Genomic DNA, 27122 nt, shown 5'->3' on the forward strand with positions numbered 1-27122 from the left:
GCTGTAGCGCTCCGTTGCCTTCTTCCAAAAAATGCTGTACAGTAACCGAAATAATCTGAATTTCGGCATGAAAATTTCAGGGAATATTCGGAAGAGTGTATACTATTCGATAAAGCAAAAAAAAAAAAATCGATTTTTTGAAAATTTCACACTGGAAAGCTCCCTTAAGTTCAATATCTTCAAATAGACTGACGTATACATTGAATCGCTTTCATTAATCTAGAAATATATATAAACCTGCGATAATATTGTATCAAGTTATCTACGCCTTATATCCAATATAGCAACAAGAATTCACTGATCATAAATTGAACAATTCCTATTCTGATGTATGAGCGAATAAGATATTTCTTTCGCCAGATTAGATAACCGTAGACAAAATGATTACTCCGAATAATCATTTAGAATTTGTAAGCAGACAGTCGTCACCTGCAGGTATACACAGACCATAATATATTCCGTGTGTAAGAAAAAGGATCACGACATTTGTTTCACTTCCACTTTATACTTGCCCGAATTGTACTGTTCAATTGCCTATTATATCGTTCAGAATATCAATTTGGTGCTTACGCCGCTAGTTCCGAAATTAATTTGGATCGTCGTATTTGATTTTGGTCAGGAATTTGCAGCTGACAGCATTATTAACCGTGTAACTCCAACGATCAAAGCTAGCCGCTGACTAACTCGACTACACGTAGCTATTATAGATCGTACTGATTAGAGAAAAAACAGAGCCGTTGATAACACGCCGCGGTAGTGATAAAGGGTGTACGGACTGGTAGGAATATCGCGCCTATTCATCCAGCGGTAAAATCACAATTCACATTTCACATTTCACAGACAATAACAATTGTAGTCTTCACACAAGTGTCAAAGTGACTATTGGCAAAGTAAAAAAATGGAATAACACAGCTTTAAAATGGGTACACCAGAAAATAGTGAGAGTCGAAATTTTCCCTACACTTTGGTGAGTCATCTGCTTTTGATAAGTCATCGCAATTTTACATTTAACCCGAATTAACCTGTATTATAATGCAAAGATTCCGAGTAACTTATTCAATCTTTGTAATATCCAATCACTTTCTCATTTCACTTTCAAAAATAGGGTGACCACGTGTGGTTTTCAGCGGATAAAACAGGTGAATTTGAAATACCATGGGGAGGCAAGATCGTCGCCATCAACAAGCACCAGGTCATGGTGGAGCACGATGCTGGAAAGGTAAAATTGCAGACGTAATTGAAGGCCTCTGTTTTCAAGAATCCGTGCAGAAATAACCTAAAATTAATCTTCGTCAGACACGTAACCTACAGTATATGATGCATACTTATACATTAGATCATCATATTCGACGTTATTACTGATCAGATAAGCCTCACCTGATTACACATTCTTCAAGGATCAACTGTACTTCACCCATACATTGCCCTGCTCTTGACACATCGCTACTGTAGTTTGTAATAACAATTTCCATGTATAGTTGAAAACTAATTTTTATCCAGTACGATACGATTATCTAATCGTAGTTCAAATCATCAAATCATATTGTCTGTACCGCGAGGCGTTAATATGATTTATGGCAGAGCTATATTTTCGGAATTCAGATTTCATTTTTAATCTGTCACAGCTTTTGCCAAAACAAAACCCGTACTGATTTCTTAGATGATCTCTTGTGCAGACAGAGTAGTAATCGTAATTATACAGTATCATCAAAAAAACGCCCTATCTTCATTTTCGGCATTTTGATGGACGGTCTCTTGACAAATATTATCGTCCTTTAGGTTCCCATGAAAATAACGATGAGTCAGATCATCAAACCAATGCATGCGTCCTCCGTATCTGGAGTCGAGGACATGATTGAATTGGGAGATCTACAAGAGTATGCTATCCTCAAGAATTTACACGCCCGTTACAATAAGAACCTTATCTACGTAAGTTAGAACATCAAATATATGAGTTAATTGCCATATGTCCATTTAATGAATGCATGAATGCATTTATATAAAAAAATATATATATTTTTGTATACATCCAGACGTATACCGGGAATCTGTTGGTCGCAGTAAACCCCTACCAGGTCTTGAATATTTATACGAATCAAGAAATTGAGATGTTCAGAGGTAAAAAGTTGGGTGAAATGCCACCTCATATTTTTGCCATCGGCGACAACTCTTTCTCGCAGATGAAAGAATCTGGAGATGATCAGTGCATCGTTATCAGGTACAACCTCTAAGTTATCTTCATTCGATATGCTCAAACATTGATTGCATGATAACAAATACACTTGAGAAATACCAAATTGATGTTTATTCCAACAGCGGAGAAAGTGGTGCAGGAAAAACAGAAAGTACCAAATTAATTCTTCAATATTTGGCGGCCATAAGTGGAAGGCATTCTTGGATAGAGCAGCAAATTCTTCAAGCCAATCCAATTCTTGAGGGTAAAATTTTGATTTCTGGAAAATAATAGATTGTAGTAACAACAAACACAACGATGAAACGGTTGAACCAAAGTGTTTTGTAAATTGTTTCAGCATTTGGAAACGCGAAGACCGTTCGCAACGACAATTCATCTCGTTTTGGGAAATACATCGACATCAATTTTAACAAGAAGGGTGTCATCGAGGGCGCTCGTATCGAACAATACCTGTTAGAAAAATGCCGAATTGTATCACAGGCAAAAGGCGAGCGTAACTACCACATTTTCTACTCGATTTTGGCCGGCCTATCGAAAGAGGAAAAACAGAAATTAGATCTCTTCGACGGAGCGAAATACCAATACTTAGTTGAGGTACGAACACAACACCTAAACACCTACTTCTGTAGTAGGAAATTGTTTACTGATGCGTATAAATGATATCCATTCCTTTTTCAAGGGAACGAAAATCATTTGCGAGGGTCGAGTGGATGCCGAAGACTTTTTGGAGGTACGGGCTGCTATGAAAGTCTTGACTTTCGACGACGATGAATTTTGGAACATCATGACAATACTTGCTGGCATATTGCACATTGGGAACATTACTTACAAGCCCGTAACAGTTGGTCAGTGTTGATATTACATTTCAATCCAATTCAAATATAATAGTAGCTAATGGCATAGCAAGGCCAAAGATTCAACAATGATTGTTTTTTTCTACTTTCTCAGCGAATATGGATGCCACGGAGATTACGGATATGAAAAATTTAAAAAGAGTCGCAAAAATTCTTGGTGTATCGGAACAAGGTGTTATTGATGCTTTTACAAAGAAAACAATATTTGCACATGGCGAACGAGTGGTAAGAATATTTGTACTGTTTTTAACTCTTTCTTTGAATATTCGCTCATACTATTTTCATTTAATATAGGTAAGCAATTTATCGAAAGATCAAGCCACTGAAATGCGAGATTCGTTCGTAAAGGCGATTTACGGCCGGCTATTTATCATGATCGTTGACAAAATCAATGACACGATATTCAAACCAAAAGTATACACAAAAAACTCTATCGGTGTTTTGGATATATTTGGATTCGAGAATTTTGACAGCAACAGTTTCGAGCAGCTTTGCATAAATTACACGAACGAACATCTCCAACAATTCTTCGTTCAGCATATATTCAAAATGGAACAGCAGGACTACAGCAACGAGGGTATTTCTTGGCAGCATATCGAATTCGTCGATAATCAAGTTGTGTTGGATTTGATTGGGACGAAAGCGGTCAACATCATGGCACTCATAGACGAAGAAAGCAAATTCCCGAAGGTCAGTAATCGTATGATGACTGAATTCTACTGCTTACAGTAAAGTAAAACCAATGATCAATTAGCAATGTTCGAATTCTCCTTAGAAATGATGAACAGTATGGTAATCATAATTTCGAGTATACGCGATTTAACAGGGAACGGACAAGACAATGCTGGCCAAAGTGCATCAAGTGCACGGAAAGAACGCTTACTACGTCAAACCGAAATCGGACACCATAGAATCATTCGGTATAAAACACTACGCAGGCACGGTTCTTTACCAGGTTGCTGGTTTCCTCGAAAAGAATCGAGACACTTTCTCCACCGATATGATTCAGCTGGTCTCCATATCGCAGAACACGTTCCTCAAGTCTCTCTTCACTGACGAGTTGTCGGGGACCGAACGGGACGGAAAGAAAAGATGGCCAACCCTGTCCTCCGAGTTTCGAAGCTCGTTGGAATTGCTGATGAGAACTCTGGGGAGCTGCCATCCGTACTTTGTCAGATGCATAAAACCGAATGAAGAGAAAAAGCCTCTGGTAAGTCATCGGAGGAAGAATGGACCATCTTTGTACGCTTCTTGCCGTATGAAACGAACAATACTTCCTGAATAATGTTACAGTTGTTCGATCGCGCTCTATGCTGCCGTCAACTGCGATATTCGGGCATGATGGAAACCGCAAAGATTCGTCGTGCAGGATATCCTATCCGATACAACTTCGTGGAGTTCGTGAATCGATTCCGACACCTTGCTCCCGGAATCCCACCATCTCACAAGGTAGATGTGAGAGAAGCTGCTAAACAAATTTGTATGAACACCCTCGGCAAGAGTGACATGGAGTACCAGATTGGACACACAAAGGTTTTCCTCAAGGACCAACAGGATGTCTTTCTGGAACAGGAAAGGAGTCGAGTGCTAGCTAAATACATTTTAATCATTCAAAGAAACATTAGAAAATGGATATGCAGAAGAAGGTAAGCAATTCTGGACAACAGTGGGCGTCGAAAACACAAAAGAACTTCCAAATTGTTCTCATGTTTCATTGAAATCTCGTAATAACAAAACTTCAATCCGCTCCTGCAGATATTTGAGATTGAAGAACGGGACTATTCTAATGCAGAGAGTACATCGTGGCAATGTCGTCCGGAAGCGGTACACTATCATACGTACCGGTTATCTACGCCTGCAGGCTCAAATTCGATCTCGACAGTTAACGCATGCCTTCAAACTCAAGAGGAAATACATCATACGTATTCAGGTAATCTTTTATATAAAACAAAACGTACGCAATAGTTTTATGGAACCGTTTCACATTGTTAATAACGAAAATCAGCTACAACCGATATCGCTTAAATTACTTCTCGTTCTCACTGAATATCGCAAGTGTTTCGTTTATTATAAATCACATTCTTCTGTTTGTTTAAGGCAACGTGCCGTGGTTACCTCGTCCGAAAACTGTGCATCGAGAAATCTCAGGTACGTATTAATGCCATTTTAACTTTTACGGAGAGCCCAAAGCATCCAATTCGTTATACCTTCTCTCACCCATGTGTACATTTCTTTCATACGATGTGCGATTTAACTCATAAATTAGAGGGCCTCAGATGCTAAAATCTGATTTTCTAAGTTTATTCTTTTTCCAATCTATGCCATAACCAGGACCGATGTACATCACGGAAGGCCGCACGAAGCACTAAGTCGTTTGGCACGGACTGTTACTGCGGCATTTTCAGATACATTTCGAATATCTTTACTAAATGTTCAAAAATATTGTAGTAAACACGCATCCGTATAAACAATGCATGCATCGACATGGACAAATTTTCTCGCTTTATAATTACTCCGGAAAAATACTGATTTTAAGTCAGCAAAGTTATGTATCTTCCACGTTGAAGGTCGTTCAATTCTATTTCGAAGGTAGAGCAAATCTGTGTCCATCAAATTAATCCATATAAGAGTACAAATCATATAGCTCGAGATTACCGGCAAATCCTATTAAAAGAGTACCAACTACTTGTGTTGAAATATTTAAAAAATAGTGGAGAAAGAAACGTGCTCTGGAACTGGAAGGCATCCGCAAGGAGGAAGAATCGCAGCTAAAGGCATCGGGAAACAAGCAGTACAAGGAAATAGCGGATGTCAATCATCAACAACGTCTTGTAGAACTCCAGAAAGAATTAGCCACTTTTGAAAAGATAGATCCCGAATCAGTAAAAGAGCCTGATCCGGTTGGGGAAAACAACATCGACAACATCTTCGAATTTCTTGAAAAAGAACCTAGACATTCCGTTTCTAAGAAGCCAACTGGGGAAATATTCGGTGTATGTATTCAAACAGTAAATCATAATTGTAAATACGTTAATAGGCAGTGTAGATACGGTTTTCACATTTTTATTCTATTCGTACAGGATCTCGTAAAAACGAAAGCAGAGAGCAACGAGGATAATGATGTTATCGAAATTCCCGAAGACGACGAGGAAGAGCAAGAGGATCTCACCGAGTACCAATTCCGAAAATTTGCAGCCACCTACTTTACAGCCAGTATCCTTCCACAGTACTCTAAGAGGCCCTTGAAGCATTCTCTGTTGGACCTTCCGTTTCCACACGACCAATTAGTACGTTAAAAATTAACAAAACGTAGACATGAAGCATTCTAATGCTAACAAATTTTCTTCAGGCTGCCCAAGCACTATGGATAACTATTCTGCGGTTCATGGGAGACCTCCCAGAGCCAAGAAACGCTACGGAGATCGTCGATAACAAACCGGTCATGAATACCGTATCGGAAACGTTGAGGAAGGGTTGGAGCAAGAGCAAAGAATATCAAGATCTCTACAGAAATGGAGAAAGAAAGCTGATTCACATGACCCTAAAGAAACAGAACAAACTCAACGAAGATATTAGAAAAGGCAAATATTTATCGTTGCATTCACAAAACTTACTACTACTGAAATGTGATTGTCACGTAATGTAAATTACTCTACCAACTTCGGCAGGTATCGTCAACGATGAATATGGTAACCAAGAGTATCAATTGTGGCTGCAACGCAGAAGCACAAACCTTGAGAAGCTGCACTTCATCATAGGCCACGGAATCCTACGACCTGAACTACGAGACGAAATCTACTGTCAAATTGTTAAGCAACTAATCAACAACCCGACCAAAGCCTCTCATGCCAGAGGTTGGATCTTGCTTTCGCTCTGCATCGGATGTTTCGCACCATCTGACAAATTTATCAATTACTTACGAGCATTCATTCACATCGGACCCCCGGGATACGCTCCTTACTGTAACAAGCGTTTGGTAAGGACGTACCGAAACGGGACGAGAACTCAGCCTCCCAGCTGGATTGAACTCCAGACAACCAAACTCAGGAAGCCGATTCTGCTGACGATCACTTTCATGGACGGAAACTCGAAGGTTATTGAAGCTGACTCCGCAAGCACTGCAGAAGAAGTCATAAACACCATAGCAAAGAGCGTTACTCTCAAAGATACCTTCGGTTTCTCACTATTCGTCACTCTGTATGACAAAGTGTTATCCCTAGGGGCTGGAAAGTAAGTATACACGTAATCACTTGTACCTGAAACGTGATCGGATATATTCATATGTTCCTGCTTTTACTTTAGGGATCATGTAATGGACGCAATATCGCAATGTGAACAATACGCCAAAGAACAGGGACAACCGGAGCGAAGCGCACCTTGGAGGCTGTTCTTCAGAAAGGAGATATTTGCACCTTGGCACGATCCAGGTCTAGACAAAGTTGCCACCAACCTCATTTACCATCAAATTGTTCGGGGTGTTAAGTACGGAGAGTACAGATGCAGCAGTGTAAGTAACTATTTGTGAATAGTTACAACGATAGACGTAAACTGCTGCTTTATCTCTTCAGGAAGGTGACATCGCGATGTTGGTTGCCCAACAGCTTTACATTGACCATCAGAAGAATTTCACTAATGAAAACGTGAAGACAGCTCTGCCTATATATATACCAAATCACCTACTTCAAGGAGAGCATGTCTTACCAAAATGGGAAAAACTGGTCATCGATGCTTTCAATAAGGTGATGTACCAATTCGTGATTTCTTTCACTTCAGCACATTGTTTTCTTTCTTGAATGAGTGAAAATGAACGTAATCATTCTTTATGTTATTCTCAGAATCTCAACGTCATTGAAGCGGTACCAACAATTCATGCAAAGGAAGACGTCGTCATGTTCGCAAAATTGACTTGGCCTATTCTTTTCTCACGATTCTACGAAGCAAAGCGCGTTTCTGGGCCAGAACTGCCACAGGACAACATCATTATCGCAGTCAACTGGACTGGCGTATATTTTGTGGATAATCAAGAACAAATGCTTCTAGAATTATCTTATCCTGAAATATCTGAGATTTCATTTCAAAAGTAAACAAATCGTCATAGTCATGTATCATGTACTGCTGACGAGGGTGAACAATCTTGGAAATCTGTTACAGAATCAACGGAAGTTCGATAGAAAACTTGGTATTAGCTACCATTCAAAGAGAAGAGTTCATCTTCCAAAGTGCTGATGCTGAAGATCTTGCCAACCTAGTCAACTTCCTGATTGACGGGCTCAAGGAAAAATCACAATATGTCGTTGCCACGCAAGATTACAATAGTACAAGTAAGTGTATAAAATTATTGAATATTAAAGATTGACCAAAAATAATTATCTAATCTGTCCAATAGACGAAACACAATCCTTTTTACCCCTGAAAAAAGGAGATCTGATAAAGTTGACTGGTGGTTGTAACGGTTACACTATCATGACTTCACCTTGGGGCTACGGCGAATGCCGCGGATCACAGGGAGACTTCCCGTCAGAATACGTCTACGTCTTACCAACACTTAACAAACCTACGGAATCTATAATTGTGAGTTGATCCGCGCTCATAGGTTTAGCAACTATTTACTCAACCATGGTGAAAATGCCGAATAGATGAATCTGTCCCTACATAGCGAACTGTTCAGACTCTGCTCTCTTTGTCCGGTCTGCGTCTAGATCTAAACTTATCCATATTCCGAATAGATCCCTATACAGACCGGAAACAAAAACTGTATGGGATGCCAGAAGATTCTGTAAGGCACAGATGCACCTATCCATTATCGCATACGGTTTTTGTTTACGGCATGTATAGAGATCTATTCGGATCTCGTGCATATGGATGAGTTTACCAATATACAATATACAATAGAATCCGAATAGATCTTTATAAAAACAGGACGGATTCACTAATCCAGCATTTTTATCAGGAAGATTTTGCTAATTTTGAATGATTTTTTTTCAGGATATCTTCAAGACAGACTTTACCGGAGATGAATACAGCCACAGGCATCAAACGTACGCGTCGTTGCCACGTACAAAGAAACATACCCTGATGAAATTTGCTAGCGAGCATTTCAGAGAAAGCTACAATGTTCCCATCCCGCGTAGTGAGACTGGAGCTATTTCCACTGCTCGACGAAGTGCGCCAGAAGTTCTCTGGAAACACACGAGAGAACCAATGAAGGCACCGCTGTTGGCCAAACTTGGAGAAAGAACTGACGTCGCGCAGGAGGCCATTGGAATATTTACAAATATCTTGAAGTATATGGGAGATCCACCAAGTCACAGGCAACGCATCGGAACAGAATATACGAACCAGATATTCCGCGCGCCTCTGGAACACGTGAGCACTTATTTTCTATAGTTTAATCCGAATTTTTGGTATTACGCTCATTTTCATACTAGATGAGCTTCATATTTTTCTCGGTAATATATTTGACCATGTAATCTGTATGATTCTCAGGAACCTCTACGCGACGAAGTCTATTGCCAATTAATGAGGCAGGTGACCGAAAACCGTATACGGCTTAGTGAAGAACGTGGCTGGGAACTAATGTGGCTGGCTACTGGAGTCATGACTTGCAGTGGCCCGGTTCACAGGGAACTCACTCAATTCTTATCCTCTCAAAAGAATCCAATGGCCACCGAATGTCTTAACAGGATAAACAGGACAATGAAGAGCGGAAATAGAAAATACCCACCATACCTTTTGGAAGTGGAAGCAATCCGATTTAAGAGTATGCACATATTCCACAAGGTGTACTTCCCTGATGATAGCGACGAGGCCTTCGAGGTTTGATAATTTTTTCTTCTTCTCCTACAGAACCTGTCCTTGTGTTGTAATGCTTGAATATATAATTGACGCCTTACACGATCATGAGACTCATAAAAAAATGTATCTTCAGGTTCACTCCTCTACCAGGGCAATAGACATCTGCAATGATATTGCTGACAGATTGAAATTGAAGAGTAGCGACGGTTTCAGTCTGATCGTCAAGATTACGGACAAGGTCTTTTCTGTGCCGGAAAACTACTTCTTCTTCGATTTTGTCCATGAGTTGACTGAGTGGATGAAACAGTCAAGACCCTCGCGATCTACGGCGCCGATACAAGTTCAGTATCAAATATTCTTCATGAAGAAGCTCTGGACAAACGCTGTACCAGGCCGAGACAGAAACGCAGATACCATTTTCTACTATCACCAGGAGATGCCGAAGCTATTAAGGGGCTACCACAAGTGCGACAAACTTGACGCTATTAAACTTGCCGCGCTCATCTACAGAAGCAAGTATGGCGATAGCCGGACGGAACTTCAAGAAATCTCGTAAGCTTTATTTCCGGTGACAAAATTCAAATTAGATGCGGTTTGATCACTACCTCAATATGATGTTTTAGGCAAAAACTTCGAGAATACATTCCTTGTGACCTTCTGAAGCTGCTCAGTCCAAGTGATTGGAAGAAGTACATCGTTACAAGTTACAGTCAACAGTCAGGTACGATAATGCGTATTTTTATTTGATAGAAAATGTGATTAGATGTAGAAATGCTGAATGTGAATCTGGTAGTCTTGACTTTACAGACATTGTAAAAGCGGTTGTTATAATCAAGTGGACTCAAAATTACAGGTATGAGTGCAGACGATGCTAAGATACAATTCCTGCAAATCATTTACGAGTGGCCCACTTTTGGATCGGCGTTCTTTGAAGTCAAGCAAACAACGGAACCAAATTTCCCCCAGTTCGTTATTATTGCTATAAACAAATCGGGTGTAAACGTAATACATCCTCAGTCGAAGGATATCTTGGCTGTATATCCGTTCACAGAACTGTCTAATTGGTCGTCTGGAAATACTTACTTCCACATGGCTATCGGCAACTTTATGAAAGGCTCAAAACTGCTCTGTGAAACGGCGTTAGGATATAAAATGGACGATCTAATCTCATCCTACATAAATTATATGCGCAATAATCAAGAAAAACAGCGTACTAATCTGTTAGACTTTGACACCATATTGTGATACCTTTGCGAACGTCGGGCCCAACATGAATTTCCACTTTAAAGAATGGCGGCACTGAGTTACGGGGCATCTCATACTTAGGTAAGGAAAATATTATTGGTACATCAAAATAATAAAGCGCAGCTTGTACATTAAAAACCATCAAATTTATTCTCTTATCATAAATAATTTCATACAGTACGACTTAAAACTATTGTTATACATACCAAATTCGCATTACTTATGAATAAGATATAAGTGTAACTATAAATTACTGGAAACATTTAAAACATCCGTTTATCCAGTTGAAATGCGTGATTTTTCGGTTGTAGAACTCTACTTTCGCGGGAATTTTTTTCCGACTTTTCGATTTAACTTTGGGCATCGAGGGTGTACACTTTTGCCATGTGATACTTATGCTTTCCATCCAAATGTCCACAGAGACCCATCACTTTTCCCTGAAGGTCTTTTTCCATCATCAACATAACTGATATTCCGGTCCATTCGACAGTGAATTCGGCATAGGTTGTCTCAATCAGCAAACGGTTGTAGTGCCAAGCGGTCCTATAATTTCGATAACGAATACGCTTGTGAGAATACGCGTATAACCAAATGAGCCATGGTGATTTCCATGGAGTTTCGTTCACCAGATTTCGTTTTACCGCTTGGTAACTTACCGCAGCACATAGTCCTCGTCCTCAGGAACGATTACGCCGTTTTCGTGATCAATCACCAGACCATCAACAATCACTTTAGGACCAGAGGAAGAAGGAATGGCTTCTATCGTGTGGTTGGCGATGCTCATCATCATACCAAGCTTTTTAGGTTCGATAGACTTTACGAATACAGCAAATAAATGATCTACGTGATCGCCGGTTAGCAGAGTCCATTCGCCAGGAACGACGATCTTGTGGACGCCACCATCAGCATCCAGCAAAACATCAGGATAAATAGTACAGAATTCTATTGGTAAGAAAGAAGAAAAATTTTAGAGCTCAGTTGTTATTGCATCAAAAGTTTCTCAAATAACGTGCGATTCATCAATCATTTATACGTATATCTAATATTTACTTACTCAAGTTTTTTTCTCTTATATCATCAAGGAAAGACGAAGAAAACAATGTATTCTCCATCAGATAAGTCCAACCTTCATCGTCATCTTCCTCAATACCGGTATAGATCTCTCTGTATGTTGGGTTAAGTATGGTTAAATTGAGGAATTTGTCGTTCATAGAATATTCCATTGAAACCTCTATATGTCCTGGTAGTGATTTACGCGAGATGTCGTATGTAAGGTATTGTAATGAATCGAGCCGCAGGTAGTCAAGGAACAAATACATCCCAGACAAAAATTCACCCGAAATCTAGAATGAAAACATTATAGATAACTTGATGGTGATGACAATTTACCATTAATTTAAATTTCAACATTAGCTTCCAACTTACATTCGCGTAGGAGATCGAATAAATGTATTTTCGTAGTGTTGTACGTTGAATTGTTTCACTCAAACAATTTGGTGTTCTGGGAATTATCGAAGTCTCAGCGTAAAGATATGAAGGGTTATCAACATCTTTTTGGCATAACCCATAATCCTTGGCATTTTTGTACCCTTCCCTTTGTTCGTCTGAGAGCTGAGCTTTTCCGGTAATCATAACTGATATCCCATCATCGACACAGGCATCGTCCTCGGTTTCTCCAACGAACAACGTCAAGTTTGTATACGACTTTTGCTTCGGGAACTGAATCTGATCGAAAGGATCGATTTGTGTTGTCGGATAGCTGTTGTAATTATCCAGGCAAATCTGAAATTATTAATTTGTTGTCATCAAAATAAAAAAAAAAAAAAACTCGAGATAGTCATACTGCGCATACCTTGAGGTTCTTTTGCCCCGGTATAATTCTCGTCACGTGGAGTCGCAGATGATCGTTGACGTGCCCTTCGGGCGAACTGAACTGGCCCTTTACAGTCCACGTCTGACGAGGGGCTTTCGTTATAGCTGCTGTGGTTTCAAACGTTGCATCAAAACGATACTTTTCAGCAGGGAACAAGCTCAACTTTTTCGAGATTGGTATGTCATGGTCGAAGTGCATGCTAACTGTGAACTAAAAGAGGTACTCCATTATACATGTTTCAGAAAAAATTGATCGCTCTACCGTCGATCTTATCAAGATTCGGAAAAGGAATTGAATTTGATTGGTCAGATAATTTACTAACTTCGGAGGTAGGATAAACAGCGCTGGGTTCCACTTTCATAATGTATCCACACATCCCCCTTTCGGGATAGTTAAGTGTGTAAAGGTAGTATTCTCGTAGTGTGGCAAGGACAAATATTCCATCATCGTACCTGAAGCAATATCAGAGGTAGTAATGATGTTAGTAATTGAAAAAACTAAGATTGTGTGAAAGACAAATGAAACTTACCTGAAATTTTCTTGGGAATCATCCAACATGTCTGTCAACAGTTTAAACTGATAGCCTGGTGCGACGTCTCTCTCGCAATTATATTCGTTAACACTGAAACTCAGTCCCGTATCTTTCGAGTCGTAATTGAGTAGTGTTGTATTTTTTCGGTAGCTTGAACCCTTGGAAACAAGCTCGATAGGGTGACAACTTGGACAATGCTGGTGGAGTATGCCTTGTTCTGCATCCATAACAAGTACGTAATTTCTTATGTCTAATCGCACACCAGTAACGGAATATTGGGTTAAGGGCAGCCTGGGGAAAATTAGCTTCACGCTTGCAGTTTTCAAGTTCAACCCAATGCTCATCGCGAATGGTAGACTGACCTCGAAGGCTGATACTCGTCGAACAGCATGCCAAGCGTCAATAATTGGATTGTAGACTTCCATGGAATAATAGCCATCGCGCCAGTCCCGTAGCACAGCTTCTATTTTCATGGCAATCAGAGCAGAATCTTCGAATCCTGTGACTTTTCCTTGTAATGCCATGACGTGCGGAACTTTGTTGTAAAAAAGAGTTGGCAGGCCAAGATCATTCGGCACCTGCATGGCATAAAGCTCATCAAAGGTAATATCTTGCAAACCAAGTTTCATATCTTGTGCCATTCTGATCAAATGCGTTAACTCTGGTTTTCCTGAAAACGTATCTTCATCGTAGTATCGGACTAATACTGTGCGTCCCTGAACCATGACCATTACTTCGATATGGATCGGTTTATTACGAGGCATGTCTTGGCTGGCCCTTTTTAACAGGGCTTCTATTTTTTCCGTATGCAAATGCGGTTCTTTTAAATCATTATCCATAATGTCATTGACAATATCAAATTCGAAACCCTCTACGCGAATCCAAACCTGCATTTATAAGAATATTGTTCTACACATAATTTAACTAACAGACAAGCATGGTTTTGCGGAGCTGATTATTTGGTAGACACTTACCGACACAGCGTTGATAGGTTTGCGTCTTTTTATTATATCATACTCAATGAAGGCGGCAGTAGGCGCGCCGTTCTCTTCACCGTAAGCAATGAAAACCTTGGCAGCCTCTCCAAATCCAAACTTCTTATTTTCATAATCGATTTCGCTGAAACCGGTCAGAGTGTCAGAATTTTCTCGTACAGTGATGACGCGCAGGATCTGGGCTGCCTTTTCCTTTACAGGTATCAAACAAGGATTGGCTGAATGTGCTAAACTCTTTATGGTTGTGTAATAATGATTATATAAATGTTCATTTTTCTCCTCGGTCATGAACCAATACAGCTGCATCAAACGGTCTATTCGGTGTGATTTCTCAAGCAGAATATTATATGCCCAAATTCTGATGCTCAACATTAACTCGGTATCGGCCATAAGGGGCCAAAAGAGGTCATCGATGTATTCTGTCGCAAGAGGGGCCCTCCAGAAGACCATAATTGCATGGAAACGAATGTACTCCGGCTTCTTGGAGACCTTCAAGTCACCGCGTACAATTGGTTCTAAAAGTTTGTGTACGTCGCCAATCTGAATATTCCTCATACCATAAATGTAGACCAACTTCATATCGAACGACGTTTCACCTATTAAGCAATTTTGATACAGTGTCCTAATTTAAACAGGTTCAACCTATCTCTTTGTTTCAGTAAACCAGAGGGATTGCACATGATCGGACTGCAAACCTAAAGCAGTACTCATTACATCAGATTTACACGATACTCACTCATAACATGATCGAAATAGTGATTCACATATTTGCTGACCAGTGCCGGATTTAGAGTATGATAGTATTTCTGATGCTTGTGCGTTTTGTAAATCATAGTTGCGAAGGTGAGGATTCCAGCTTTACGGACGTCCAATGGTACCTCAGATCCCAAACTCATAAGGTCTTCCATTTCGACCAACAACTCCTCCGTAGGGAAACGGATGTAGTTTGCCAGCTTGCCCAGCATAGAAAGAGCAATCATTTCTTCGATTTTACCATTACGGATGTTGTTTCGAGTGAATAAAGTAGTAGCATTAGTCCCAGCGTAAGGCACCACGTGCAGAAAGAGCTTTCTAAATTAAATTAATTATTGTGACAGTCATTTTTCGATAAAATAACAACTGCATTAAAAACACTTACGTAATAGTTTCGTTCCTCTCGAAACCTCCACCAGCGATATTTTTTAAAACTTCTTCAAGTGATGGGACGTCCATTAAAGTTATCACATCTAAAATGTGGTTCATTTTTTGACCGTGCTCCGCTTCGGGTGACACTATTTCAACATTATTTTTCAACATATAGTCAGCAGCTTCTTCAAGCAATTTTATCAACTTTGTCACCAAAATCTCGAGATTGACAACATGACGTCCGTAGGTATGGTCTATACCGGCATCAACGGCGTAAGTACTTCGTGACTTTTCGAATGCTATGTCACTCACAGTTATTGCTGTTTGTATGTCAAATTTAGCCAAGGAAATACTGTCCAGTGACTCTACGGATTCAAGATCGATAGTCTGACTGTAAAGAATGGAAGTATAATGAACAAATAGCTACACGTAGTAGTAACACGAAGTGACAATATTCAAGAAAGCGAAATCTCTTACTTAACAAGAATGTAATGAGCCTCAGATTCAGTTCTCCATGGGAAATAGTTCAAGACTCCATGGGCGTGCACAGTTTTAATAAGAAGGTGATCGACATTATTTTCAATCTGAAAGACTCTTCGACTAACAGCATTCACATCTTCCTACAAAGAACAAAAAAATCAAAATTATACTTGCGCGTCCGTAGGCTTACAAGTCAATGTAGAATTTGTCACCTGGGTACCCAACTAGCGTTTTATTACCTCTACCGGAATAAGGCAACCTTGAAATTCCTGAGAATCAAAGGTGTCTTGATCAAATTTGGTACAACTCATCGGATCCATGTTTTTTGTTACAGTGAAATGCTTCTCTCCGAGCATTTTCGCTCCTTTGAGATTGTAGGTAACGGAACACTCACCATACACAGTATTCTGGTAAAGATAATACAAAGTAAGTATTCAATCGTGAAGATACGTTGGGAGATTATTACGGGAGTAATAGTTATAACCTACCTCGCGAGTAACAAAAAGGTGCGATTTAATGGGCGTCTCAAGTTTCATGGCCGATACGTCCAACTGGAGTATGGAAACGATTGATTTTTTCATATTTACAGACCATCCGGCCTCATGCCCATTCACCAAGAGATTTTTCACCTAGGATTAAAAAGATTAAAGACTTTCAAAACTAATGGTTAAAATGGATAATTTCAAGTCTTAATTTCACCTTAAGATGACATTTGAAAGTACAAATTTGGGAGACCAGAGCTTTAATTCTTATGTACCTTGCCATTGTCGTCGAAGACAACGATAAAGGGATCGTTCAGAACTCCAGCAATGTCGGGAAGAGGGAGGAAATTATTTTCGATTTTGTCGGAATGACTTATGGCACCATTTCGGATACCATGAGTAACATTGAGACTCATGTAAAAGGCATTCTTCAGGCTCTTATCGCCAACCTCGGGTGTCACATGCAGAAAACCAGCGATCGCGAATTGCGAAGCAAAGGGCGTCGATTCAAAAGTACCCGCTTTGACGTCCGCATAGTACCTGTAAGTCGTGATCTTGCCCTTCGGGAATAGTGCTATTCAAAACGAAATATTGCAACAACTTAATTTAGTCATTGAAAGCAATGCGCCGAGATACTTCTCGCAGATCTGATTGCTTACCTGGTAACGCGTTTGTGAAGCTAAGGCAGGTAAATAGCCCTAAAACATAAAATACGTTATCGGTGATGGAATTTTATGCAAGCGTCCCCCAACAGTAAAACAGTATGCAAGATCAACCAGCTTACATCGCATTTAAATTTCTATATAATGAAGTGTTTTGAAGGTAATTCTATAATCCCAAGTAATACCATTCAGGATGAAAGTTATTCTCAAATTATTCTAACGAAGATTTCACACAGGCTAATAATTAAGAAGTATAATCTTCTTACTTACCAATGACCAGTTGCAGCAAGTGCCCCATGATGAGGGACTGACATTTTTCACCCTCCTATTCGACTCTATATATAGTAATCAGCAAAGTTTGCCGTGAATCCACATCAACTTGCGATTGGCGAGACATATTTGTCGATAACCTTAATGACATCTCTACAAGTCATCGGCATTCGATACAACCATATCTCCCGTCGATGGGTGTGAGTATGCAATTAGCAGTTCCAACACGTGTGATTCTTAGCCACCGTAGACACTTTCGTATGCATTCATTCGAATAGCGACGGAACAGAATTTTGTAGTTGATTAATCAGTCTCGCGACAACTTGCTGAATATTCTTCAATTGGTGAAAATGAGACTTTCAGCAAATTATTTGTCGGAGTTCAGATCAGACAATTGTTGAATTTTGCGTTGGGTTTCAAAACATTATAGATCCATTGAACATACCTTCATTGAAATTTATCGAACTAGACTAGAAATATTTTCTGTCATTTCAATAAGAAACATTCAATACATCAGGATTTTCCACAAGTTTTGGATTGTTTGGCAACCGTTGACCGTTGGAGCACAAAAAGTGGTAGACATGCTACATATGAATGACTTATCGTCCGCCAAGTGGTAATAATAATCAAATCTTGTAACCATGATAATAATTTTGTTACATAACTATTTTCACTCGTACATAAAACGTTACTCATCATACATGGACAAATTACAGATCTACGCACCCGTTACGAACTCCGATTATTTTTCTTTCGTGATTGATAAACACAACTATATAGGTTAGCAAGTAATGAAATTTGCGAGATAGCTGTTGTTAAAAAAAGTTCATCTCGTTTGACCAATTTCAACATCATGCGACTTAAGGTCGCGATTATCATTTAATTTAATTGCTTTAGTACCATGTGTAATCAGTGCAATTAATTCGGGGTTTCATCGGTGAAATTAACCATGATGAGTGCCGTATTCGAATTTTCTCCAGTAATTTGTTTCCCCTCCCCCTATGCCCGGTGCATTTCATACATTTTAGACAAATCGGTTAAAATCGCTGAAATGATATTGCGTTGGGAAAAAGTATTTTCAATTATTTTTCAAATCGGGGTAGACTGTAATCTCGCCGAACAAGGCTGTTACATAATCACGATCGGATTTCACTTCAGGTAAGCTTGTTCGATCGTTTAATTATGTTTCTCGCCTTGTTCTTAAAATTTTACGTATCATGCATACTTGGTATATTTCGTAACGACCTGATACAAGTCACTTTAAAATAGCCGAGATATCTTAAGATGGTCAGTTGCATAAAAAAAAAGTATTTGAAGAAGTCTTTTCTTTTCTTTTATTATCGTACATTCTTTGAAGTATCGCAATGGAAAACATCTACTCAAATAACAAAACACAGTCTTAGACTGTATGTAATTCATCAGGGAATTACACATAGAAAAAACATCTCAGAAAAAATTACAGCTTTTTATTATTGAATGAAAGTATGTCGTTATACGACGTTTACAATCGTTGATATAATTCATCATGTTTGATATTTCATCTGATTATAGGTAGAAAGATAGCTAACGTAGATACTCGTGTTGAAATTATCTACTTTACTACGATGTTTCTCTGAAGAAATTCTGAAACATTCAATTCTCAAATGTGTATACTTTCGTCATACGATCCACATGTGTACCATCTAGATGGCCACAGAGCCCCGTCACTCTTCCTTGCAATGCAGTGCTCATAGCTAAAGCGACAGATCTTTCAGTCCATTCGAGGTCGAATGCATTATGTTTAGTTTGAATGATCAAACGATCTTGACTCCAAATCACCCTGAAATTGTCAGAATTAGATAACGGAGTGTCACTCAAAAGTTGCAATCAGTTTCATTAGACGTTTATATTTACCGTAAAATATAATGAGCGTCGCCTTCCAGAACAGAAAGGCCATTTTCATGGTCGATCACCTCGCCATCAACAGTAACTGTAGGAATGGTATCGCTAGGAATAACTTCTACTGTATGATTGGCGACACTCATCAATAGACCCATCTTTCTTAGAGGCTCAATTCGCTTGACAAACACCGAAAACATGTGTCTTTCAGAATCGCCAGTGAGCAAAGTCCATTTACTAGGAAGGACGAAGGGCATGATCCCACCATCCGTGTTTATCAAAACCTCAGGATAAATGGTACAGAATTCTACAAAAACACGAGGATTCCAAGCTTACAGCGAATCACTAACCACGATTAAGACTGTAAACCAACAAACTGAACTTACTGATATTATTGTTTCGCAATCTGACCAGGAAATCTTGGGAGAAACGAGTGTTATCCAACATCTCGATCCACCTGCTAGTGTCACCTACAGGAACAGCGGTGTACCTCTTTTCGTGCATGGGAGTGCGTACATCCAAATTCATACCTTCGTCACCCAGAGGAAATTCCGCGGCTATCTTTATTATGCCAGCTTCTGTATGGGCAGGATGTTGTGTTGCGTACGGCCACAGATTCACGTTGATCACATCGTCCATCCAGTAAATCATGCTCTTAAGGTGCTCAGGTATCTGTAAAACAAGTAATTAATTTGGATGTCATTTTTCGATATAACTATACTGTGGATAAACCGAAAAGCATATTAAGTTCAACTCCCAGCTTACATTCTTGTATTGCACGGTGTACGAGTATTTTCGGAGATAGGAGTGGAGAATGGCTTCATCTAAACAGCCGCGTGTCCTTGGTATCATGAAACTTTCGGCGTACAGGTAAACAGGATTTTCGATATCCTTCTGGCATTTTCCGTTAATACTTGCATCCTTCAGCGCTTCGATTTGTTCGCTCGACATCTCACCCTTCATATTTATAATTACCGATGCGTCATCACGGACGCACACTGTCGACGCAGAATCCTCCGTTTCCCCCATATTCATCGTCAGTTTACCAATCGTTTCTTGTTTTATGGTCAGATTTCGATCCAAGAAGTCAACATTTGATCCTGAATAAATTTTGTGGCCATCGATGCAAATCTGTAACATTCTATATTGTAGTTACTTACATCGGTAGATCATTGGTTCGAATATTGAGTGAATATACATAAATAAATTTGGATTGGTCTGGTTTAAAAAAATATCGGAAACCCTTTAAATTGAATGTCCAACAAACTCTGATTCCGATGCAAAATGCATAGTTAGTGCAAACTGTTTCAAGGTGTAAATAATATCCTGCGTTAACGATCAATATGGCTTTAATAACGTTGATGAAGATATTGTTACATGATACAAATATGAATATTGGTTCAAGTACTGTACGTAAAGTGTAAGTAACGATGAAATATAATCGAAGTGAATTGGTTTACGAATTTCACGCAATATCAAGAGTACTACTCTGCTGCAGAATATTTGACAAGATCCAAAAAGTACGAGGTAATGTCACTCGTTGTCACTTTAAACCAGAAACGTGTATCGGCACTAGCGAGTACCGATTTATAAGGGATGGGCAAAAAATCCTCACCAAACTTAAACATTACTGCGTATACCTTGAGATCTTTTTGTCCTGGTATAGTCCTTGTCATTTGAATTCGTAACTGATTATTAACGTGCCCTTGCGTGGTAGCAGCGTTAGCGTTTATAGACCAAGAACATAACGGAACATTCGTCGACACAGTCTTAGCTTCTAGGGTTCCACGGAGATCCATCTTTACCGCAGGGAATAAGTTCAACGTTTTCTGTGTAGCTTCTTCAACGTTTACGCGCATGTTTATATCAACCTGAAAGTAAGTACTCGGTAATTGCGTTTGGGATGATGAAATTTTGGATTTGTTTTCACAAGACAGTGACTGTAATTCCCAATGAAGTGCTTACCACAGAAGTTGGGTAGACGATACTCGGTTCCAGTTTAGCAAGATACCCGCAAGTTCCAAGCTCGGGATTGATGAGTCCATAGAGATAGTATTCTCGGAGAGTCATAACTCCCAGAAGCAGCGAATTATCCCTAAATGGACATAGAATAGTTACTGAAGCTTGGATTCGGAAGTGCCAAGGCCAATGTGAAATTGCAATATGTAACTCACATTGTGTTTTTGTTTTCCTTGCTAAAGATTTCAGAGACCATATCAAATCTCGATCCTGGACGAATAATTCGCTCGCAGTCATACTGGTGCATGCTGAAATGTAGTCCTGTATCTTTAGAGTCAACGTTCACTAGGCTTATGTTTTTCTTATGCTTCAGACCCCTGGTAATCAGCTCGGCAGGGTGACACATTGGACAATGCCGCTCGAGCACGCCTTCTTCAGCTCCAATCACCATCACATAGTTCTTGGCATGCGACCGTATTCCAGAGACGGAATATTCTGTAAGAGGCAGTCTAGGCAAACTTATTTTAATATTTTTGGCTTCTTTGTTATAGCCGATGTTCACTGCAATAGGTAGACTGGTATCAAATGCCGATACTCGTCGAATTGCATGCCATGTATCTATAATTGGATTGTAGACTTCCATTGAGTAATATCCATGCCGCCAATGTCTTATGGAAGATTCAATTTTCACGTTTAACGGTGATTCGGTAACATTACCGATTTCAACCTTTCCATTCATTATCTGCACGCTGGGAATTTGAGTGTGAAAAACAGTTGGCAATCCAAGGTCATTTGGCACATGCTGAACGTATAGTTCATCAAATTCTGTGTGCATTTTGGCAAATGATAAATCGTTAGGTTCAGACATCAGTCTTTTTATGGTATTTTGCATGTACGTTAAATCTTTAGCATCAAAGTGACAGGTGTATATAGTACGGTCCTGAATCATTACAGCTATTTCGACGTGTACTGGCTTCTTCTGCGGCATGTCTTTGTTTGCCATGTTCAATACATTGTGTATCTCTTCAATATGAATAAACGGTTTGTCCATAGCACTGCCCCAGATCATGTTCGCAATCACATCATCAACACCTTCAACCCGGAGCCACAACTAGATCACAACAAAAATGATTCATTATCATGCTGGAGACAAAAAAAGAATCTTCAAAACTCAAAGATCGACAATACGTACCGTTCGATGGCTCATAGGCCTGCGATGGTTAAGCGTTTTATATTCAATTACAGCAGAAGATGGATATCCAGTATGTTCGTCAGCAGTCATCATTAGGTTGAAAGATTCCCCAAAACCGAACTTTCTGTTCTCAAAGTCAACAGTCCAAGAACCGGTAAGTATGCCAGAGACTGGTCTTACTCTAATGAATCGTAAAAGTTTGCGAGCCATTTCCTTCATAGGTGCCATGCAAGGACTCATTGTATTTGACAAACTCTTCATAGTCGTGTAGTGAAAATTGTACAAATGCTCGTTCTTTTCATAGACCATGAACCAGTAAAGATTCATCAGCCTTTCCATACGGGGTGGTTGTTTGATCAGAATGGTGTACGCACAAACCCTCAACTCCACAGGTAATTTCGTGTTCGTCAAAATTGGCCAATAGAGATTATGAATATACTCAACGTCATCTGATGACTCCAAATTGACTATCATTGCATGAAATCTAAGATGGTCAGGCCTCTCGGATATCATTAAATCACCGCGAATGATTGGTTCTAAAACCTCCCGTGCGCCACCGATTCTAATATTTCTCAAGGCGTGCAAATAGACCATTTTCATTTCGTAAGTAGGCTCACCTGTAATATTTTTTATTTATTTAATTATTATTGAGCCTCTTAATACTGGAATTCGTTTGCTTCTCCATACTTACTTATCACGTGGTCGTAATAGTGCTTGACATAACGCTTAACAAGATCCGGATCCATGCTGCGATGGTACTTCTCTGCGTGCTTGTAAGTCTGGTAAATCATAGTAGCGAAACAGAGAATACCAGTCCTATGGATTCCTAGTGACTTGTCCGAGGCTTCACCAGGGTCCGCCAGGGTGATCAGACTCTCCATTTCTACCAACAACGTTTCCGTAGGCACACGAATATTGTACGGTAGTTTACTCAACATGAAAATGGCCATTTGAGGCGTGACCTTGTGTTTTCGTATCAAGTTTCGCGTAAGTAAGCATGTTGCATCAGTTCCCGCATGAACGATCATATGCAGGAATACTGTCCTGTTGAAACATTGAAAATTGAACTTCATCTTATAACTACTACTATTTCGTCCAAAGAATACCTTGCATTTATTGCTGCTGCATTCAATATACTATTCTAGTAACATCCTATGAAAGTTAATGGTGTACTCAACTTGCAAAAACAAAGGTCAAATGCTATTTCATTGAGAGTACGTACCTAACTTTGTCTTCTTTAGTAGAGGAATCTGCTGCAATATTGTTGAAAACATGTTCGAGAGACGCAAGATCCATGTAACTTATTGTGTTTAAAATGCGGTTTATTGTCTGCCCGTGTTTTATTTCCGGCGATGTCATATCCAAATTATTTTCAGTCATGTAGTCAACAGCTTCCCCCAGCATCTTCATTAGTTGCGTAGCCACATCATCAAGATTAACGACGTGACGTCCGTGGGTAAGATCCAAACCGGCACGAAGAGCATAGCCATGGTGTGATCTTTTGAACTCAATATCGTTCAGCAATACCATTCCTGTCACGTTCAGCTTGGGTACCAAATTATTTTCGAATGGAACCAAGGACATCAATTCCATCGATTGGCTGTAAGTGATACCAAAAAATCATCTTTATATACAAATATCATCTGAAGATAAAGTCACTCGTGATTTCATGACACCCTTAATTACTTTGCAAGAATATAGTGAGCTTCGGTTTGAGCCTTCCATGGGAAATAATTAAGGACTCCGTGGGCAACCAACGTCTTAATCAGAAGATCTTTTCCGGTATGTTTTATATGAAAGACCCTTCGACTAGCAGCAGACATTGCATCCTGAGAAGATAAAAATTATTTTGGGTACGTTTCACCAAATATTCACGGCATAAAATGTCAGTTTTAATTTTTCGTTTATTGAAGTATTTTTCCCGATCGAACTATATCGGTGCTCGTAGTCTCTGTAGTAATGATTTCCGTCTTACCTCTTCATCAATCAAACAGCTCTCTGTAGACTCCTTGGAATTAAAGGTATGTTGATCAAACTTCACACAATTCAATGGATTCATCATTTTTGTCACAGTGAAGTGTCCCTCTTCAAGGTCCAGTGTACGATGGACATCGTAGGCAACGGCACACTGGCCGTATATGGAATTCTGGTAGTAACAACCAAAGAGAACATTATATCGAGAACGAATGTTCCCCTCAACTGTTACCTACCTCTCTGGTAAGAAAACCATGCGACTTTATGGGTATTTCAAGATGCATCGAGGAAAGGTCCAACTGAAGCATGGAAGCAATCGATTGCTTCATATTTCGAGACCATCCAGCTTCCTGCTCATGCACCATCAAGCCTTTCACCTTGAATTAAAACACAGTCATTTTCAAATAATTTCAAGGATCGCAGAAGTAGATAATGAAAATAAGTTTGAAAATTATTTCTCTGAATTCTTGACCCACCTTGCCGTCGTCATCAAAAATGACGATAAAGGGATCGTTGATCACTTCGGCGACATCGGGAACAGGAAGCATATGATCCGTAATTTTTTCGAAATGTTGAATCTCGCCATTTCGAACACCGTGTGTAACATTGAGAGTAATGTGAAAGGCATTCTTCAGACTCGGATCACTGAGATGAGGTGTCACATGCATGACACCGCCAATTACGAATTGAGAAGCATAAGGAACGGGTTCAATATTTCCTGCTTTTACATCCGCATAGTACTTGTACGTTGTGACTTGGTCTCGAGGGAAAAGACCTGTGAATAGAAAATAAGATCGGTAAGCCCGTTACACCGTTGCGTTTGCGAGACCCACAGGTAACTGCATCATGTACTAACCTGGTAGCGCCCTCGCCAATGCGAAACAGGCAAGCAGACCTACAGAAACCCAAAATATGTTTAATTTCACTGAGTTCAGTGGTCGGAAATAGTGAAACTCCATCGTGAGTGCATATCAACATTAAGGCAACATTTGAAAAGAATCGTGACGAAAAAAGTTCGTATGTTGTTTTTTGTTAAAGAAACGAGTGTATATAAACCATCAGATGAAGAAAACGGGTTTGCCTTTGCTTTTTTACTTACTTGCGACGAGCAGCAATGGTTGTCTCATGGTGAAAGACTAATTCGCAATTGCAGTGCGTTTCCTTTTTATATTACAAGATACCAGCCTGATAACCCTGCGAACACTCCGAGTCATCTACATCTCCAGATGCACTCTTACAATCGCATGTAGGAGATCCAAAAGTGACCGCTTATTAAACGGAGAGACTGAGGAGCTAATACGCTGTTTTTTCGAAACCAGCCTTCATTTTAATGTGCCGTGACCGTGATGATCGTACAAAAGCAATATATTTTCTTCATTACATTATTCCGCATTGATTACTAATTTTTAAATATAAAGTCGTATTATCCTTAGACTTTTACTATATAAGCAGTGGAGCTGGTGAAGATGATTTCTATGACAAACTAGAAAAAAGGCAAATTGTAAAACGTTATCGAAAATCATAGTTTTTTTGCAGTATTTTCAAATAAAACTACGATTATTCATAAATATCTATGAAAATTAACAAATGAAAACATGAGAAATAGTTCCGCATACATTTCGAGAAAATAAAACAAAAAACTATGAGAAACTACCACCGTAGTTGAACGGAATAGTTTCTTTCGATTAAACAAACCAAAACTACATCGATCTACGAAAGTCTGAGCTCGAAATTCGAAATGCTGAAAAGCACAATTTTTTGTAAATTCTATGAATTCTCATTAAAAGAGTACGAATTTTTACGAAATTTATGATGATTGACAATTTTAGAATTCAATTTAGTTCGATAAGGTTACGAATATATATGAGAAAGTATAAAATACTATTTTTGAGCCACCGCTAGATGTCGCATCTCTCTCACAAGGAAAACTTATTGCAGACAAGTCAAGTTCCTCGCAAAATTCGGAGCTACGTCCGAAAACTGATCTTCTCATTTTCTGATTGTGATTACGATCTTGGGGGATTTATAGAATCTGCCGTATACTTTCAACTCGTCTTATCCCAACAGCTGAGGTTTATGAAAAAAACTAATATATATTATTTTATTAAACCAGGAACCCTGGTGAAAATAATTCTTTGAATTAAAATTATAATCTACGAAGAAATGCGAAAATCCAGGAAAAAATACCAATCGTTACGAAATCTGAGTTCAAAAACTCATGTAATTATTTTCATCAGAGGAAACATATAATAATTGGAATTAAAGTCATTTTTCTAAACTTCATCTGTTTATTTACTCAAACAGTTCAAATCCAGGAAACGAATTTGTTCACCTTAGATTTGAACATACAATAATAAGAAATTCAATTGGAATTCTTAATATTTGTAGGCTTCCTAAATTGTTTAATGGGTTAACAAAGTTTTTGAAACAAAATCAAAAGCACGTACATTGTCTGCATTGGTAGTATGGCTGCAATCGGTCGATAACAAAGTTTACAAAAAATTAGTTGACTAAAGACAAATATGCACGCGCCATGACAGGGGTATCATCTTTCGAACCCATTGTATCTGTATACAGATATATTTCACAAGACTAAATGAACTTGATTCATT

At 39.2% G+C, this 27122-nt stretch overlaps 3 protein-coding genes across 3 annotated transcripts; 1 reads left to right on the forward strand and 2 right to left on the reverse strand.

Moving 5' to 3' along the window:
• The first annotated feature begins 418 nt into the window (after window positions 1-418).
• On the forward strand, window positions 419-11226 carry LOC124299179 (myosin-VIIa-like). Its single transcript, XM_046752180.1, has 27 exons — window positions 419-967; window positions 1106-1219; window positions 1780-1929; window positions 2034-2218; window positions 2317-2438; window positions 2532-2788; window positions 2874-3039; window positions 3143-3273; window positions 3343-3738; window positions 3875-4258; window positions 4342-4694; window positions 4804-4978; window positions 5146-5196; window positions 5760-6041; window positions 6129-6335; window positions 6398-6629; window positions 6717-7278; window positions 7351-7555; window positions 7617-7787; window positions 7884-8128; window positions 8200-8369; window positions 8435-8619; window positions 9034-9414; window positions 9535-9864; window positions 9977-10395; window positions 10467-10564; window positions 10697-11226. Exons 1-27 carry the CDS (start codon window positions 920-922, stop codon window positions 11086-11088), a joined length of 6411 nt encoding a protein of 2136 aa, XP_046608136.1. The 5' UTR covers window positions 419-919; the 3' UTR covers window positions 11089-11226.
• A 175-nt stretch (window positions 11227-11401) lies between these two features.
• On the reverse strand, window positions 11402-17538 carry LOC124299181 (uncharacterized). Its single transcript, XM_046752182.1, has 16 exons — window positions 17508-17538; window positions 17235-17273; window positions 16851-17149; window positions 16582-16722; window positions 16333-16500; window positions 16091-16233; window positions 15627-16004; window positions 15225-15559; window positions 14468-15084; window positions 13491-14380; window positions 13284-13413; window positions 12941-13171; window positions 12514-12870; window positions 12143-12431; window positions 11745-12030; window positions 11402-11631 (listed from the first exon to the last, which is right to left on the reverse strand). Exons 1-16 carry the CDS (start codon window positions 17533-17535, stop codon window positions 11439-11441), a joined length of 4524 nt encoding a protein of 1507 aa, XP_046608138.1. The 5' UTR covers window positions 17536-17538; the 3' UTR covers window positions 11402-11438.
• Window positions 17539-18953: 1415 nt separating this feature from the next.
• Window positions 18954-25708, reverse strand: LOC124299180 (uncharacterized). The gene is made up of 16 exons (XM_046752181.1): window positions 25610-25708; window positions 25367-25405; window positions 24987-25285; window positions 24747-24887; window positions 24512-24682; window positions 24223-24365; window positions 23759-24136; window positions 23228-23580; window positions 22537-23153; window positions 21560-22455; window positions 21351-21480; window positions 21026-21256; window positions 20151-20516; window positions 19772-20057; window positions 19401-19692; window positions 18954-19326 (listed from the first exon to the last, which is right to left on the reverse strand). Exons 1-16 carry the CDS (start codon window positions 25635-25637, stop codon window positions 19140-19142), a joined length of 4557 nt encoding a protein of 1518 aa, XP_046608137.1. The 5' UTR covers window positions 25638-25708; the 3' UTR covers window positions 18954-19139.
• Between the last annotated feature and the right edge of the window lie 1414 nt (window positions 25709-27122).

This window comes from Neodiprion virginianus, chromosome 2 (assembly GCF_021901495.1).
Source record: "Neodiprion virginianus isolate iyNeoVirg1 chromosome 2, iyNeoVirg1.1, whole genome shotgun sequence".
NCBI classification, from domain to species: domain Eukaryota; kingdom Metazoa; phylum Arthropoda; class Insecta; order Hymenoptera; family Diprionidae; genus Neodiprion; species Neodiprion virginianus.